Source organism: Lygodium microphyllum, chromosome 8, assembly GCF_053477565.2.
Source record: "Lygodium microphyllum isolate KBCC chromosome 8, Lygodium_microphyllum_v1.1.10, whole genome shotgun sequence".
NCBI classification, from domain to species: domain Eukaryota; kingdom Viridiplantae; phylum Streptophyta; class Polypodiopsida; order Schizaeales; family Lygodiaceae; genus Lygodium; species Lygodium microphyllum.
In genome coordinates this window covers 76,836,886-76,856,697 of record NC_141142.1, presented here as the reverse complement: position 1 = coordinate 76,856,697, position 19,812 = coordinate 76,836,886, and the positions used below count along the sequence as shown (strand labels likewise).

The following is a 19,812-nucleotide window of genomic DNA, read 5'->3' as shown; positions in this document are numbered from 1 at the left end:
CAATATGCTTGCCCACTTTGTGAAGTTGACCATCTTGATGCACATGGGATGGAGACTAGTGGTATCACCTTTTCACTATAACACCGTTACCATAAAAAATAAGTGAACATCTTGCAATGACTATATTGAGCATTCACCTAAATACAAATTTCACTTTCGCCACTATAGTAGAATTAGAGCAAAGATATGGAGGAGTGACTTGCATTAGTGGATGCATTTATATTTTTGTGTAAATTCATGCATAACAATGTGGGACATTTATTTTTACAAACGGTATTATAAATGCCACTTTAAATGTACAAAAAACACAGTTTTTGACTCAATAAATATTTGATTGCACACATGCCCAATCGCAACATGCTACTTTTGGCTTTCTCTTTGAGAAAAAAGATAGAAGTTACACAAAAGACTCAAAAAAAATTAAAATTTAAAAAAAAACACACATAGAGCTTTGCAAAAACAAGAGTTGGAGTGAAGAGAACACTTGATTGGTTTGATTCAAGCTTACAAAGTAAACTCTTTATTTCTTGCTGTGAATCCCTTTGCTTATTGTATCCATGAATGTGGTACCATGATGATGAAGACTCGTGAGATGTTTGTGTAGAGGAAATGAGTTGTTTGCCATCTATGTTTTGCTACTATCAATGATGTTTGAACAGGATCTTTCTTGAAGGTATTATCATGTAGTTAAATCATGATTTTTAATGTAGTTTCTATCGAGATTTTTGACATGTAAACTATTTTTCTTATAGCATATTGGGTCTTTAATGTTTTTGTAAATGTATTGCAAGGTGTTTAACATGCAATTTGACATGATTTTTAATTTGTTGACTTTAGTATGTATTTTTTGTTTTTGATTTTTTATGTGTGTTGTATGTAACATTTGTCTCATTTATTTCTTAAACAAAAGGCCAAAGGGCATCATTATTAGATAATCAAAGGTACAACTATTTATATTGTTTTTTGTTTGGTGTAGGTTTTTCACACTCATGGCTCATTAAAACAATAATCATGGGTGAGGGTATCCAAGCCTTGTACGATAGTTTGGAGACAAATGTGAGGATATGTGGAGTTGGTGTGTATGATATTAAATGTGTTTAGACAAGGGTGACCTGTATCTAATACTTTAGCCATATAATACACCTATTTTAGAGGTCATGATTGTTAAGCGAGCCTATGGTTGTGACATGGTGACAAGCTCACCAATATGCTTAGGAAAATCCAAAATGTTGGATTTGGGATTGGTAATTAGTAGAAAGTAATTAGGTTATACTTATGTATATGTGTATATCTATGGATATGCATACATATGTGCATGCATATAAGCTATGCATACACATAGGTATGCTTATGTATATGTATACATTTGCATATAGGTGCATACATACATTGTCGGAGGGGTTTTAGTCAAAAGGTCATCTCCACTGAGGATCAAAGAGAGAGCAGGAGAAGTAGAGAACAGGATATAGAAGAGAAGAAAAGGAATAGGCAAGAGATTCAAATAAATCCCAAGAATGTTAGAAATTAGTTCTCTTCAAGACATGTCCATACATCATGAATCAATCATAATTTTTTTTGCCAAGTTTACCAAAGCCTTTACACACTATCAAGACAAAGCTCAATTATTCGAAGCCCTATGTATTGATAGAACCTGATAAGATAAATAAAATTCTTGTATGAAACTCGAAATACACTTCAACCCTATGTATTCATGATTATTAAGTAGTCATAAGTTGATTGTTTGATGTCTAAAATCCAAGACAAATGGTTCTTGAATTATCTAGACAATGTTTACTACTACTCGGAAGCAATCTCCAAGCATTAGATCTCCTAGAGCTCCCTGTTATACCAAACACTAGCTTTTTCTTTGCTGCTCAAATGGAAAAATTGATGGTTCCATTGGCTTTGAAAAAGGGGGGTAAAACTCTAGGATCTAGGATACTTGATCAGAATTCTCTAGATACTCCTTCTCCTCTCCCCCCATTTGGAGTGCTATTTGTTATTGCCTGAAAAATGTAATCGTGTGCTATGCGAATTCGGAAGCCTTTCTGTGTTTTATGATATTTTTCAAAACTGGTTAAAAAGCCCTTGCTTTCTACATTTTACCCTATTCTAAAATTTTACTACATCTTTTTATGATATTTACAAGAAATAATATCAAAAATAGGCTAAAATTATCCAAAATTCATGTATTTTTGAACCATCCATACTATGAACACTAACGCTAATGACTAATATGACATTGACTCTCTAGATTAATAAGAAATCCGTACTTTGGGGTTTTTCACACTATCTATGTAACGACATGACAATGCATATACAAATACGTAAGCATATAGAATACTTATCTATATGCACATACATATCTATATTTATATATATAAGTATGCATATGCATAAGCCTGTGTATACTAATATGTATATTAGTCATATTATTCTATTAATCTCATTGTAGTATGTTATGCTACATATACATATAGGCATTCATATACACATAGACTATACATGAGGCTATACATATACATATGCTTATACATATATATGTCTATATGTATCCATACATCGTGTTATATTGTGTTTTTGTAGATGTTTTTATTCATCTTAATGCAAGTTGTGGTGGGGGTCACTGTCTCAAGATCTCAAATTGGGGAGATGAGAGAGAGAGCATGATGGTTGCCAACGTAGAGGTCTTCTTTGGGCATTATCCTATCCCAACCAAGCTATATGAGGATATGACCACACCTCTGATGTCTCCATCACATGAGCTAACTTGTGAGAGTGGTAGTGGTAGGATTTGTGGGTGTGAGTGCCAAGGTAGAGGTTGTTCTAGTGGTGGTCAAAGCCCCTCTCCATAACAAAATAGAGAGAGACCAATAGAAGCCCACCAACAACATGAAGAGAGGGAGTGCAAACCCAATTAGATATATATTACATACTGAATCCTTTGGGCCGGGCTCCTTCAAAATCATGTAGCAAAGAGGACTTGAGCTACTTGTATGTCATGGCATATGAAAGCTATAGAGATTTCTTTTAGCCTTCCAAAACCAAGACCCAAATATACTGCAAGTGTAGAGAAGTATCCTAATCCCCCATATCTGATATTTATAGACCATTGGGATGGAGAAAGAATCAAACAGATACTTTCAAACAAGAAAGCTATGGTCAAACATAAGATAGTGAAAAATAATAGGACATTAGAGCAAGGCTTGAATCCTAAGCCAATGGTGATGATTGCACGTTGTCAAGAGTGGATGAAGCGCAAAGTAGGATGGAGCATGGGGTCTTTAGCCCATAGCAAAGGGACCGGTTCAAATGAAGATATTTGGTTCATTGCATTTTGGGTGAGGAGGCATCAACATATTTGAAGCAAACTTTATAAGTATATTTCTTTCTAATTTTTAATATAATTATTTAACATTAATTTTATCTAATACTCGTGGTGTTTTCATTTTGCATTTGAGTATTGTTGACCAAGTATCGAGTAGCTATGAGATGACTTATGAGCGTCATCATAACATGGTCCACACATGGCACTTGTGGTAGCATGCATCATCATAGTGCAACAATGGCATGAAATCATGATATGAAGAATTTGTTAAGCTCTTTCTTTTGTTAAATGCATTGAAAGTTTTAAGATATTCTAAGCTTGAATCATTTGCATCTAGAGGGACAACAATGCAATAAGGCAATTGTAGAGAAGGGAATGAAGCAAGTGTTGATGCAAATCAAAGCAAAGAGCACCACAATTAGGAGAGCAATGGTGATGAGGATGATGAGAGTGATGATGTAGGACAGAATAGTGGTGATAGCTCTTTGCAAGGCATATGAGCTCTTATGAATTTAGTAGCATGCTAGGTAGTAGAATTCGTACTAGTGTAACAAACGGGATACACACTGACTAGGGTTTAGACACCCAGTCACACTGACCGGGGTATATAAGGTGTAAGAGCCCCAAATTAGGGCAACCAATTATTATCAAGATCATATTCTTCACCTTCATCTCCTACTTTCATAGCTTCCTCATTCCTTCTCTCCTCTTTTTCTCTTTCTCTCTCCTCTTCTAGTCTTCTTTCTTTGTCCTCTTGCTCTCTTTCTCTCTCTTCAGCTCTTCTCCTCTCTCCTCTCAACTTCTTTCATTACAAGTGGTATCAGAGCTTCAAGCTTTGTTCCTTTTCTCATTTCTCATTTCTTCCTTTTCAAATCCCAAAAAACTGAGTTACTCAGCTTACAGATACAGGTACAGCAAGAAGGACTGCAGTTAACTTCAGCTTTTTGGAGCAAGCAGGAGCTATGGCTAGAGATTCAGACATATTTGGAGGTAAAATGGTTAAAATAGCAGGTCGTCACTTCTTTTTGTGTAAGTTTTAGGGGTCCTAGGGCAAGTTGGAGGTTCAGCGGTTTAGAGGAAGGGAAAACCATAGTTACTTTTTGTTCCAGACTTCTCTCTCTTCCCCACCAAGCTTTTCCTTCAAGCTCCCATGGTGGACTGCCCCCGGATCCCTTCTTCCTACTGCAACCAACCCTCAGCCTCAACATTCAACCACCCCACAAGCTTCCCAAGGTGATTCCTTGCCTGTCAGCAAACACCCAACTGACCAAACTCAACCCACATGGGACAGCACGCAACAGCCTGCAAAATGCGGTACATTTTGCATTGAGCTGCTTGCCTTCTCTAGCCTTCCTGCCATTCTCCTCTTGCTGCCCTACCGCTCCAAGGCACTGATTCAACATATTTTCCTCACCCCCCTTGGCACTCTTGCTCCCGAGATTCAGCCTCCAAGGTGGACAATAACTGGACAATTTGGGGCAGCCATGGATTCTTCAAATTGAAGCCATGTCTGACCCTGAGAGCTCAACCCCCATAAGCCTTTCAGCCCGTGAATGAATCCTCTCACCCGGATGAAGACATGGAGTTCAACATGCATGGGAGCTTTATGGGAAACCATGAAAGCTTCACTTGAAGTTTTCTCTCTCTGAAGCTCAATCTTGGGGACAACCACAGGAGCCATCCTCATCAATAGGAGCATTTGAATGATGAACTCTTCTTCCACGAATGCCCCCAACCAATTGGACTTGATTGATGGAGCAATCGAGCATCATGATGATTTATGCTTCAACGATCTTCCCAAGCATTAAAGAGGTATGCCAATCTATCTTAATCTCTCAATTTAGCCACTTGTTGAGCTTAATCCTTGTTGGAGAGATTCAAGATTGCATAGGTCTAATAGCTCAATCATCTTTGTGTGCATGCATCATATCTCTTCTTGAAATTCATTGTATTGACTGAGATTAACCCCCACTTTGTCTTGTGATCTTGGATGAGCCCCAAAATGAATGATAACCATTGTAGATTGGGTAAGTAGTAGCCAGTGAGTCATTGGACTGCCAAGGTAACCCCTACCCCAACCTCTGTTCAGTCCTTGTATCTCATGAAAAGCCCCAATGTCTCCTCTCCAATGCATCTCATACTGATTGCCTAATAAAAATGTCTACCATATATACTCTTGCTAAGGAAAAAGGCCGATGCCAAGCGAGGTGGTAATACAAAAGAGAGGTGACCCTCCCTTACCACTTAAGACCCTGAAGGAGTGCACAACCTGAGGAACTTTGCCCACCTCCCAGTGATCGGGAGCCCGATACTTGTATGCAAGTGCAGGTACTTTCCACGAGCTCCACTCTCCCTAATGCAATGATCCCCCTTGGACACCCCCACAATGCTAATGGTACCCATGTATGACACTTGAAGTGTGTGCAATCAAAAGAGATGTATGGCAATGAATTCACTTATGCATTGACGAGAGAGAAGATGGGTATGCAATGATGCTTGAGATAATGCTTAATATGCTTAGTATGGTATTGATGTTTCTGATTATGCCTCTCGGACTAGGCTCTATCCATGTAAGGATTTTGCAATAAGGTACAGGCAATGTTTTTTGTCATAGTCCTACAAGACAGTCACAAAGATCCTATTGCAGAAAATTTTGTTTTGAACTTGAAAGTGAACCCTATATCTCATCTTGAAGAGGGCTTTGTCCCCTCTGGTTTGAATCAAAAAACCTCCCCAATCAAAGCTACGGTTTGAAAGCTATGCCCATTTTTATGCACTAGGGTCATTGTGGACAGGGTGCAGACTGCTCCAGGACAAGCACAGCAAATCCATTACAAAAAATTATGATCATTTTTTGTCACAAATTTTAATAGCTCATCTCGAAGAAAACTTTGTCCCCTCCGACTTAAGCCAAAAACCTCATCAATCGGAGTTTCCTACAAAGAGTTATGCCCCTTTACTGACAGAAGGTCTTGTGGATTACATCCACATGGCTGGCCAAAAAGGCAAAAGCAAGGCCCAAGAGGAACTACAAAGGGAGATTAGAGACTCCCAAACCTCCATGAATGAGGAACCAAGCTCGAAACAAGATTACCACGGTGACATACCGGAGGAAATGCCTGAAACGGACCCGTACACCCTTCTCAATCACGCCCTCTATCAGCATGAGCTTCGTCATATGGAATGACATAATGATATGGTCACCAACCACCGCCAAATGATGTCCAAGTTTGATGAAGCGATCGAGCACATGGCTCTCTCAAACTCAAAGACTCAACAGACCTTGGAGCAGCTCACTACTCTTGTTGCTCAATTAGCAACCGCTTCATCCCAAGAGAAGGCCAATGACTCTAGGCATGAGTCTAGACATCCTCCACATCAAGAAATGTTGCATGGTCTACAGGGCATACTTGGTGCTAAGGGAATTTCCCCTTCTACCTATGAGATTGGTGAACTCTCTCATGCGCATGATGAGCCCCTGTTGAATTACCCCGTCCACCATGCAGCCAACATCCATTTGAGGCCTTCTCCCACCCTTGGTCGAATTTCCCCCGCTCTGCCTAGGAGCCCCCATGCATCCCATATGAACCAGCCCCATCAAGGACAATATGGTACAAATGGCTAGCCTGGAAATCATGGATAGCATGGTTATAATGGACAACATGGGCTTAATGCACCACATGGGATGTATGGATAGCAAGGGTTTCATGGGCAGCATGGCCCTAATGAATTGCGTGACAAGATCATCCTCACAAAGTACAATGGGCAATCTCCTTCACCATCTGACTTAGAGGAATGGATGTCCAAGTTGGAGTCCTACATCAATATCTTCCCTCGCACTAATTATCAAAAAATCCTTTTTACTTCTTGGAAGGATTTTGCCACACATGGTGGTACTATATTAATCGAGAGAATCAGCAATTCATTTATTAGAAAGATTTTAAAATGCATATGGTCCAATTTTTTGTGTCCCCTGTGGAAAAAGAGCGGTTGGCAAGATGATGGTACACTCTTGACCAACGTAACCTTACTGTACATGAATACACAAATCATTTCATGAACTTGACCATGTATGTGGATAGCATCAGCGATGATGCTAAATTGTACAAGCATATCTATGGGTTGGAACTGACCCTATCAGCAAATGTCATGGCCCAAAAACCTACCACACTATTTGATACAATTGAATTAGTTGAGAGATATGCAAGAAAGTACTGTAAGAATGAACATTTTCAGCAAGGTGTTGAACAGCCATGCATTCCTTCACGATCAGCCCTATATGAAGGTGGTTTTCGAGGCACTTATATGCCCAATAACAACCCCAAAGTACCCACTTACCCCGCCTTCCATGCTGAAAGAAAAATGAGCACTTTTGGGATAGCATTGGGCTCTAATGCTAAGAATAAGTATGCTAAAAATAAACAATCCACTGCATCACCTTCCCATGGATCCAACAGCCAATTGTTCATTTCATTGGATGTTGTGAAGGAACAGAAGAAAAAGGGCCTATGCTTTAAGTGTGAAGATAAGTACACTCTTGATCATGCCTCCAAATGCCTATACAAGAGAGCTAAGATCAAAGTTCATAGCATGTATGTCGTGGAAGATTGGCACAATGATGAGGATGACCTATCCATTGACCAAGCTAAGCCTATAGAGGATGTTGATCATGAGCAGTTCTATGACCCGGAGGATGGGTTTCCCTTCGACCTGGGCGGTGATCCATCACGGATACTTGATTTGACATCCCACCCACCTACCATTTTCCTTTGCTCGATCTCTTTGGATGCTTGGACAGGTTCCCAAAGCCCCATCACCCTTCATATTCAAGGCAGTATCAATGGGAAGCATGTCTTCATCCTTGTGGATAGTGGTAGCACTCAGTTTTATTAATAAATCAACCATTGATCAGTTGAAATGCACCCCGATGATACTACACCACCCCTTGAAGGTCCAAGTAGCAAATGGAGAAGAAGAAATGAGCACACATGTATGTCCCACAGTTCCCTTATGCTTGGCAGAAAATTATGTGCCATTGGTTAATCTAATTGCCCTAGATATGGGCCCCATTGATGTTGTCTTGGTTTGTGATTGGCTAAAACAATTAGGAAATCTTTCTATGGACTTCTCTCAGCTCTACATAGAGTTTATGGTGCATGGACAGTCTATCCACCTAAAGGGAGTTCAAGATCGTGCTGATTTTTAGCTCATTACAGCAAAGCAACTCAAAAGGGAGTTTAAGAAATGCTCAGAATCTTTGTTTTGCAATTGAATAAGGAAAATTTCGATCAGTCCTCTATAGCATCTAATGATTCAGCCTTGCATGCCTTACTTGAGGAATACAATGACCTATTTCATATGCCTATAGTCCTTCCTCCTAAGAGACAAGTGGACCACCCACTTGACTTAGAGCCCCATTCCAAGCCAATAAACAAGTCCCCCTTACAAACTCTCCAAGTGTGAGCATGAAGAGGTTGCAAAGCAAGTCAAGGAGTTGTTAGAGATAGGTTTCATTGAACCAAGTTCTTCCCTCTATGCATCCCCTGTCCTATTAGTTAAGAAGAAAGATGGCTCCTTTCACATGTGCATTGACTACATAGACTTGGACAAAATCACGGTGAAGAACCGCTGCCCCATCCCACGGATTGACGACTTGCTAGATGAGTTGAAAGGGGCATGCTTTTTCACTATGATTGACTTATGATCTAGCTACCATTAGATTCGTATGAGGGAGGGAGATGAGGTCAAAACGGCCTTCAGGGCTGATCGTGGACTTTATCATTTTCTATTGATGCTATTTGGGTTGACTAACGCCCCCTGCCACATTTCAAAGCCTCATGAACAAAATCCTGCAACTCTTTCTGTTCAAGTTTGTGCTTGTTTTCTTTGATGACATCCTCATTTACAGCAAGTCATCCAAGGAGCACTTGATACATGTCAGAAGGGTGTTTGACATATTGAGAGAGCATCAACTCTTTGCTAAGGAGAGCAAATGCACCTTCATGTAAGCATCTGTGGAGTACTTGGGACACATTGTGAGCAAAAATGGCATACAGGCTGACTCGAAGAAGGTGCAATATGTTAGAGATTGGCCCACTCCTTCCACCACCACTTCTTTGCGTGGCTTCCTTGGTCTCTCTTCATTCTATAGACACTTCATTAAGCACTATGCCACCATTGCAGCACCTTTGAATAACCTCTTAAAAAAGGAGTCATTCTTTTGGGATGCCACTACTAATCATAGCTTCAAAAATTAAAGGACGTGCTTACTTCAACCCCCATCCTTGTCTTCCCTGACTTCTCTAAGCTGTTTACCATTCATTGTGATACCAGTGGCCAGGGTATTGGTACAGTATTGTTGCAAGATCATGGTGTGATTGCTTTGAGAGCTGCAAACTTGATGAGAAGGAGATGCAAATGAATATATATAACCAAGAGATGTTGGCAATCCTCCATGCCATCAAGAAATTGCACCACTATTTGTATGGCAGTCGCTTCCAAGTAAAAAGCGACCACTGAGTCCTCTAATACTTCTTGACTCAGTCCACTTTGACTCCTAAGCAAAGGCGATGGGTGGCAACCTTACAAAACTATGACTTTTACATTTCACAACTCAGGGCAAGGATAATATTGTGGCTGATTCACTCTCTTGAATGTGGGCATGCAAAGTATCCTCTATCTCTGAATTGCACAGTGATTGGGTTGAAGAGCTTCAAGAGGCTTACTTGTTAGATGATCACTTCAGTCACATATTCCAAAAATTACAGCATGGGGTCATGGCTGAAAACTCCCAATATCAGCTCAAGCATGGCCTTATTTGGTCCCATGGCAAGATTATCATCCCCCACACTTCCCCCTTCACACAGAAGATCATGAAAGAGATGCATTCTTGCCCCACTGCTGGTCACTTGGGTGTTTTCAAAACATATGACAAGATTGCCAAGAGCTTCCATTCGAAAGGCTTACGAAGGGATGTCAAGGAATTTGTGACCAAATGTGTTCCATGCCAACAGAACAAGGACAGTACACTCAAGCATGTTGGCCTCTTGCAGCCTCTCCCTATCCCTAAAGAAAAATGAACTCACATCACAATGGATTTTATCACTGGCCTTCCCACAACCGAGAAAGGGTGGAACAATATCATGTGGTAGTTGATTGCCTCAGCAAAGCTACCCACTTTGTCCCCACTAAGATCCAATACACTGCCTCTTAGGTGGCCACTCAGTTTATGGAAAATGTCTTTAAGTTGGATGGCTTGCCACAAGTCATAGTACATGATCAGGATGCAAAGTTTATGAGCAAATTCTAGCAGACAATTTTCACCTCCATGGGGACCAAGCTTGCTCCATCCACTACATACCACCCTCAGACTAATGGCCAGACTGAAAGAGTGAACAAATGGCTTGAGACATATTTGAGGCACTTTTGCCATGATGTACAACACAGTTGGAATACATGGCTCCACTTAGCTGAGTTTGCATATAATAACTCCACACACTCCAGCATTGGAGTTTCCCCTTTTGAGGCCTTATATGGGTATAAGGTTTCCCTTCCCACAGTCTTATTTAATGATAAGATCAATCCTCAGAGTCATGATGAGTTGCATCGTAGTAACAAGCTGGCCCACTGCTTTTATGGCCCATACTAGATTCTAAAGAGAGTTTGTGACTTGGCCTACCGCTTAGAACTCCCCTCTACCACCAAAATTCACAATGTGTTTCATGTCAGCAAGCTGAAACCCTTCGTGGGCTCCTCATTGGACTATGTGAAAGAACTTCCCGCCATAGATGAAGAAGGCATCACTCAGTACATCCTTGAGGCAATCATTGGGCAGTGAGATAAGCACTTACAATCTCGATCCATTAAAGAATACTTCATCAAATGGCAAGGCCTACCCCTGGAAAAAGCCTCTTGGTGCCCAACAACCATTGTCAATGAATTCCCCTACCTCCAAGAGGCCCCATGCCAGAAAGACTAGCCGGTCATGCCCCATTTTACCACCCTCTGCCTGCAAATTGCACATTGTTTTAGAATAATTTTATACTTGCTCAAATCTCAAGCATGTGCATCCTACATAGGCTAAAAATACTCATCATAAGCTCCATTTCGACATGTGGTACGCCCTATTTGGAGCAGCCTATCAAAAGTTATGACCCGTTTACTTCAACAGACCGATCAGTCCCGGGCAGCATGCTGTCCCTAGTCTTTACCCACCCACTTTTCATTATCAAAGGGCTCAAAGTAATACTCTGCAAACCTCCCTTAGCCCACCCATCACTCCCCTCTACTTCTCCTTGTTTTTTAGAGCAAAAATCTTCAGGGTGGGGATGGATTGTAACAAGCAAGATACACACCGACTAGGGTTTAGACACCCAGTCACACTAACCAGGGTATATAAGGTGTAAGAGCCCCAAATTAGGGCAACTAATTATTATCAAGATCATACTCGTCACCTTCATCTTCTACTTTCATGGCTTCCTCCTTCCTTCTCTCCTCTTTTCTCTCTTTCTCTCTCCTCTTCTAGTCTTCTTTCTTCTTCCTCTTGTTCTCTTTCTCTCTCTTCAGCTCTTCTCCTCTCTCCTCTCAGCTTATTTCATTACTAGTTAGCTTTAAAATCATGAATACATCTTTCATATATTTCAAGTAATATTAATTACTCGATTATTTTTATTTGATACACTTACTTATCTCAATTTATGTTAATGTGTATAACATTTTCCTAATATACACATTTAATTTGCAAAGTTGACGCTCAACCAATGAGTATGCAAAAAGGACCAAAAAAAAACCAAGGAGCTAATGGTTCCAAATCTACAGCTATAGAGCCACAGGTCTGTAGTCAACAACTCCTTAGTTTTTTTTCTAACTAGAGTGCATATATAATCATGTAAAATGGCCCATAAAAAATATAGATCAAAGCATGCTTAATTGATCATTTAAATGATTGTGAAATTTTCATATTAAATTACATATAAAGTTAGAATATTTATATTTCATGAAATAAATGTGATATTAGACACATTTCTCGTGACACACTTTTTATCATGATTTTAGATGCACCCATAAGTTTTGTTTCTCAATTGAGAAAATGTGTCAATGTGGTCATTTGTGAGTCTAATCCCTTATAATGTACGTTAAAATACACGTTCATAGAAATGAACTCTCCTCGAAAGACAAGGGGAGAGATATAATGATATGATAAAAGAACTCTACTCAATATGTAAAAAAAGCATGTGCATTATATAAAATGTGGCACATTCATAAGAATAGGGAAATACAACAACATATGGACTTTTGGAGCTCCAAGCTCTAGTTTTGTGCACATTTGCAAGCTCAAGCAGTATGGCTATGAAGGCGTTGAGTTTTTTTCTTTCTAAATCTAACAAGGAATAAGCTACACAATTTTAGATTATCACTAAGGCATTGAACAGAGGTCTCATGCTCCTTGGCAAAGCAGCATCCTTATGCTCCTAAACATTGCCCTCCTCATGTATCTCCTAAGAAGTGGATGCCTCTTCACACTCCTCAACACTGCCCTCATCATGTATATCTTAGGTAGTGGGTGCCTCCTCATGCTCTAAGGTTTTCTATCTACACTTCTCTTCATCATAGGAGTCTTTTATATTCTCTACATTATCCAAATCAAGGCTTCTTTCAACTTCTTTCTCATGCATGTCCTTACTGTTAGGGTTGACTTATGCAAGGGTGGTTATCAAGTCCTTAAGCTTTGCAAACGAGTGCAAACCCATACACACATCTAGTTGCTTCTCCCTCATGCTACACAGTGTGAATGCTTTGAGGTATTACTTATTCAACAATATCAAAAGTGCCTATGCACCTAGAGCTTCAAGCTTTTAAACAGTATTACTTATTCAACAATATCAAAAGTGCATATGTGCCTAGAGCTTCAAGCTTTTAAACAGAACAATGTACTATTACTAAAATAAGTCTATCAACAAAAGCTAGAAAAATTGAGCTAACAAAGTATAACATAATATATAGTAAGCATAATGGTGTCATAGTACTCATAAGTTTCTTTAGGAAAACTACTTTAAAACAAAACTAATATATTGGTTTTTTTATGAAATGTAATTTGTCCCAACAACAAAAAAACAAATATTACCAACTTGTTAATGCACTAATGTCTTAGTACTATTAAGATGGCACCAAACACAAATGTCCTAAATAGTACTAACCATTGTTCTAAATACTACTAAATATTGCTAAGTCACTAGTGACATAGCACTAAAGTACTAAGGTGTCTTTTTTTGTACTATTTGAAACTAATAAATAGATATTACAAACATGGAATTAATTATTTCTGAAAATATAATAATTAAAGTACTAAAGAGAATAATATTTAGAAGGAAGAAAATCCCCTTGTGAGCATTTGGGTGTGTGAGTTTAATAAGAAAGAAAAAAAAAAGAGAGGACAATTTTCTATAGTATTAACCTCCATTACTCAAAGTAATTATTGCTAGCATACTAATACTAACGACTCCTAAGAGATTGATGCTAAAACAAGATCCAGCCTAGAATTGTGAAATACTAAAATAGTAGCTAACAAGACTATATGAGTGGTCAAGTGTTCAAACAAAAAGTTGCATGCTCAAAGAGTTTGAATGCAAAGTGTAAGCAATTGTATCAAAAGAGTTGCAATCAACATTGCAAGATTAGCATTTTAAATGCAGAGTACTAAAATTATATGAAAAGAGGACTAAATACGAATAGTGAAAACTAACAATCCATGAGACTCTAGTAAAAGAGTTACAAAATCAAAAAGATACCTATATGGGTTTTATAATCCATTACATCCATTCAATCACAATTTCATGCTTTTTGTTGCATGAATGGGCCATGCATGATGGGAAGTTTGAGAAGTGATGTGATGCTCACATGTGATGTGTGTATGCAAGGCATAAACATACATCCAAAGTATCCAAGTGAAAGCCTAGCCAACAAAACATAGTTGTATAGACAATGCACAAGATCAACATACATAAGAACATAAACACCTATCCTTAATGCATATTATCATGAAATATCAAGGAGCAAGCTACTACAAGCTACATGATGCTCAATTGAATTAGAGCAAACTGCCCATAGCCCATTGACATACAAAGGCTTTGCCATGGGCAATTTGTTTTATAGAAAACCCACTCCTCTTCATGAGCTTTGCAATTCTTTCACAAGTGTACTTTGCTACTATATGTGGCTCTCTTCTAATAGCATTTAGAAGTTGTTGCATCTCAAAGGCTTCTTTTTGTAGGTCACTTTTGAGGACATGGCTTTGGAAATTTGTGACAAGAGTTTGACACAACAAGCCTTGGGATACCACACTTCTTCCTTGGTCTTGAGATTTATTAATTGACATAGGGCAACTGTATTTCTTAGTGCAAGCATATCTTCGAGTTTCTTTTGGAGTTTGTTATGGCCAAGTGTAAGCCCATTTCATGCCCCATGTACCCTAAGTCCAAGATAGTGACTAGCAAAGGATCCCTTCTCCACACTACTCCATACATGAATCTTGTTGGATCTTTGATCTAGCTTATTCAAACTGGGCTGAATATTTCTTTGTGGTGGTATTACAATCTTCTTTTATGAAGCCTCCTACTCAAACTCACTCGAGAACCACCTCATGCAGGGTCATTTGGTATAGTAGACATTATATAAAAGCTCTCTAAATAGACATGCACAAAAATTTGAACCATAGGCATGCAAAAATACCGAAAGGGAACTAATATTAGTAATAACAAGCATGATTTTGTGAAGATAAGGGGTAGCAATCAATCGTGGGAAAAGAGAACATAAAGAGGGTGTACAAATTTCAACCTAACGTGGATAGCGAACATGTGGAAAACAAGAGCCATCTAGAATGAAAGGAAGAAGGGACTCCATGCATAATACTTTGGGTCTAGTTCGTGGCTATGCAAGGATGGCCTTTAGGGCTAAATAGGAGTAGTTTTGGACTATTCAAGAGTGAAAAATTGGACAAATCTAGACACAATACATAGGGATAGCATACATGCTTATTAGAGGCACAAACCTCCTTAACTATGCAGGATACTTTGTGTCTCTGTAGGGCTATTCTCTGAGGTAAAATAGAGGAAGATTAAAGTTGAAAACAAGGGAAAACATATTGAAACAGGGAAGGCCTAAACTGAAATAAAGATGCATTCACTATTATCCATCATCAAGAAAGGAACATGACTATCAAAGGACATTGTATTCACTACTGTCCATCATCAAGAGGGGAAGAGGACTAATGTATGCTCAATTTTACTACTCAAAACTAAAGTACAAAGGGCTTTAATGCAAGCCCTTGCTGTCTTGAATCTCTCTACTGTTATGTAGGCATTGCTATCTTGCAAGAAGTCTATGGACTATTTTGATGCACAGTTGGTTCATTACTGTCCCAGAATAAAAGAGTGATGTTTTGGGCTTATCAAGAGGCTTATTCTTGATCCAAAATAGGGTATTTTATGAATATACAATGTGAATCGTCTCCAGACACTCTCAAGATCTGAGAGGGAGTATTAGCCTATATTTTATCAATATATTATCTCCTGATTTGTGAGCTTTGTCAGAGTCTAACAAAGACCGGGAAGCTTTGACTGTTTTAGCCCAGCCTGGATATGTGCATATCTTTTGAAATGAGGTTTGAGTGTGTTCACACTAGCACCAGCACACCTGCATTTCTTTTTCACTGGCTGGGTGGGTGCCTGTTACTTGTGCCAGACAATAGGTGCCCAGTTTTGGAGTTTATGCCAATATTTTTCACTTTCCTAGGCAGTTAGTCGGCCGGCAGTAAATGTGGCCAACTGCTATATAATTTTCACCCGCTTATTAGGGCAGCCAGTTCTAGCATTTTTTGGCTATTTATAGCCAGTCCCCCACTTGGCAAATTCATTCATCATTCTACAGGTTCAACACACTCTGGCTACAACATTCTCCACCTCTGGTGCAGTCATCGTCATCAGCCTGATCCAACGCCCTTACTGATGTGTTGGGCTGCATGCAAGGAGTGATCAGTCTGCCATTGTATTCAGCATTCCATTCAGATTCAGTGCAGATTATCGTTTCATCCTCTTCTCTCTTGCCGTATCCATCCTCTCTCCATGTTCCTGTTCTTCCATTGCACACTCTCACATGGATGGGCAGGCAAACATGTGGGCAGGCCACCAGGGCAGGTGGCTGACAGGTTGGACAGTCAGCCAAGCGGGCAGGCCGGGCAGCAAGGGCAGGTTGGGTAGCAAGTCAGCAGGCAGGTCAGGCAGCAGATGACACATTTATAGCACTAAGTTGGCCATAGGCCAACCTGTTCCACCAGGTGGGCTATCTCAGGCTAGGCCTCGTGGTTGTGCGCATTCTTTTAGGAAAAGAGATTGTGACGTCTACTTAGTACAAATTTCTGTCACTCACCTGTGTACATACTCTGCTTTGGATTTCAGTCTTCAGCATTCATTCTTTTCAGAGTTTCTCTCTCTTGTCTAGGTTCCAATCTTCATCTCAGCCCATGCATCTGCTTCTGCAACACTGCATTCTGACATCTCACTGGTCCTTAGCATTTTCCATTCCATTTTGTACCCTTTTCAAAACCACACTGCAAAGGAAGTCTCCCCTCCTGTGTTGGCTGAAGTCATAAACCAGTAAAACAATGAGCAGAGTCACAAAAAAAAAAATCGAACCACCTCTTCATAGTAACAGTGTGGCTGACAATAGTAACCTCAGGCCACCATCTAGAGAAAAATGTAAATCCTGTATATGACATACAACCCTAGATATAGATATAGTTGTAGAGAGTACAAGAAACTGTTACAGCTACCATCATCAACTTGGTCCCTCTTGCTTCTTTTAAATTATGGACTAACAGAGTGTAGTCCACGATCTTAATTTACTATAAAGTTACTGGTCAAGTTATTAAAACTGAGGCTGGCCTACACGAAACTTGGCCTGTATGAAACTGACATATTAAGGGTCACATATTAACAGGCTTTCTTTTGTCCTCAATGCAGGGTATTCACAACCTTCGATTCTCAAATACATCCAATGCATATCTGAAGGTAGCATAATTATGCAATATGCTCGAGAAGAAAATATCCCAATAATGAGACCAGAAATAAAAACATCTACTGCTCAGCTTCAAGGCAAAAAGGTTCAAAAGCTCCCATCATCTGCTTGAATGAAGACATATGGCACAGTGCTAGTGAAGCTAGCAGCAAATAGAGTACTCCCATACCCGAATGAAGAGCACTTCCAACCAGTTTGAACTTAGAAAAATCAGCTGAAATCCACCAATATCTTGACTTCCTGCATACTCTACACAGCACTCCTTTAACAGAAACATCCAACACATCCACCTCCATTGGAGGAGTGAAAAGAATCTCTCTTGATATAATCGATGTGCTTGTAGTTATAAGTCCCGCAGACCTTATAGTTCAACACACATTAGCTGCTGCACGGGACACATGAGACCCTGTAAATCTCATGGATTGACATTCCCCCATCTCATAAGTGTCATTATCCGCTTTGGCAATCATGAATACATGTGTGCACATGTTGGCATTTGAACCAATGAATAAGGCACACCTCATAATACTAAAATTTTGGACTAAAATTGATGGGGCCATGGAAAGAAACATGAACACTGTGAACAGTCAGGCTCAAGAGCTCTTGAAAACAGCTTGATCCCCAAGTTCCTGTCCTGCCATTCCCTCTCTCACTACTTTTTCAAAAAATGCCTCTAGGGTATCACTTCCATAACTGGGAGTAGCATCTGCATCATATTTGCCCGTCTCAGGATCATACACAAGCATGCTCTCAGCAGCATAATACCTGCCAATTTTCCCAAACTCTGCTGCATCCTCCAGAGATGGGAAGAACTTCACAAGAAAATCAAGCACGCCTATTGCAAAATCCATTATTTGAATAGGGACTTGCAGGAACTTTGGCTCTTTACCTAGAACACGGAAAAGCATCTCTCCTTGGTCACGTGGGGTAAGTGCCCGGTCAGGTCCTCCAATAGGCAAAATTTGATTGACCTTGTCAGGATCCACCACACAGTCAGCAATGAAGGATGCAAGATCAGACTCACTTATTGGCTTGCACGCACATAGAGTCCCGTCGCCAAACATGATGTATGGCTGGCCGCTCTTCACTGTCTCAACTTGGCCCCCAAGGCTCTTGAAGAAAGCCGTGGGTCGTACAATGCTGTATGTAAAATCACTATCCTCTGCCATAACCTGAAGCTCTGCCTCAAGCTTTAGCTTGGCTCTTTGGAACTCTAAGAGAGGCTTCTGCACACAGATAGCAGAGAGCAACACAAAATGCGAAGCTCCTGCAGCCACACCAGCTTCAAGGCTATTCTTGGTGGCTTCATAGTCAATTTTCCACGAGTCTTTGACCCCTCCTGTTCTGCTAGCCAGGCAAGAGATAACTGCGTGTATGGGGATGCAAAGCCCTGCAAGGCTCGCAACCAGAGAAGCCTTATCAGTGACATCTGCAAAACAGACAGTGGCGCCTTCGAGCTCGGTGGCAGTGCGATCACGGTCGTTCTTGCCACCAATGCCGCTGCGCTCCCGGGCAAGGGCAACGACATTGAAGCCGCGCCTAACCATCTCCTTCACCACGAACTTGCCAATGTAGCCGGTGGCCCCAACGATCAAGACATTGCTGTCTGCGGGCCTGCCTGCGGGCTGCGCAAGGCAGGAGATGCGGAGCCAGCGCCTGCTGCAGGGGAGCCATGAGAGGGGGGACCGACTGGGGCTACAGCGGATGGAAGCTGGATATGAGGACGATGAGGCGGCAAGGAGGGATGCTTTTGTGCGCACAGCCTGCAGCTGCTTCGAGGTCGCTTGTGGCGACCCACGCTGACAGTGGCGAATGATGGGCAGCGGGAGGGTGGAGGCTGCCGCCATGGTGGCCACTCCTGCTTCTTATTCTTTTGCTGATTTTTGTCTTGAAAGAAAGGATACGATGAAGCCATCACAACCTTACAGAGGCAGACTTACAATTTCACAAAATCATTTACATTACAAAAGCAGAACTATGAGCCCCTTCACACCGGCCTAGGCTTCAAAACGCACCATTATCCGTGCCACACGAACACATAGATGATAGGGCTCTAAAACGCATAGTCCACTAAACATTTGTAATTATACCCATCTTGGATATTCTTTGCAAATGGTGGCACATGTAAATGGGCACCTATTGGTTATCATCATCGATCCGAGATTTCATTCTAGTTTTTTTTATTTGCATGGCCTTTAACAACTTGACTATGCCATCCAAACTTCCTCTCTTCTTGAACCCCAATATTGCATCCAGTTGCAGCTTAAATGCCATAGCCATGTGCACATCGACCAAGAGAGGAGGCCATATGCATGTCAACCAAGGGGCCTTGCAATTCAATGAAGAACTCTCTCTCTCTCTCTCTCTACATACATACATACATATATATATACATATATACATATATATATATA

At 40.4% G+C, this 19,812-nt stretch overlaps 1 protein-coding gene across 1 annotated transcript; it reads right to left on the bottom strand.

The window, feature by feature from the left end:
• Window positions 1–17,245: 17,245 nt before the first annotated feature.
• Window positions 17,246–19,316, bottom strand: PCB2 (NAD(P)-binding Rossmann-fold superfamily protein). Its single transcript, XM_087683141.1, has one exon. It carries the CDS (start codon window positions 19,243–19,245, stop codon window positions 17,992–17,994), a length of 1,254 nt encoding a protein of 417 aa, XP_087539267.1. The 5' UTR covers window positions 19,246–19,316; the 3' UTR covers window positions 17,246–17,991.
• Window positions 19,317–19,812: the final 496 nt, after the last annotated feature.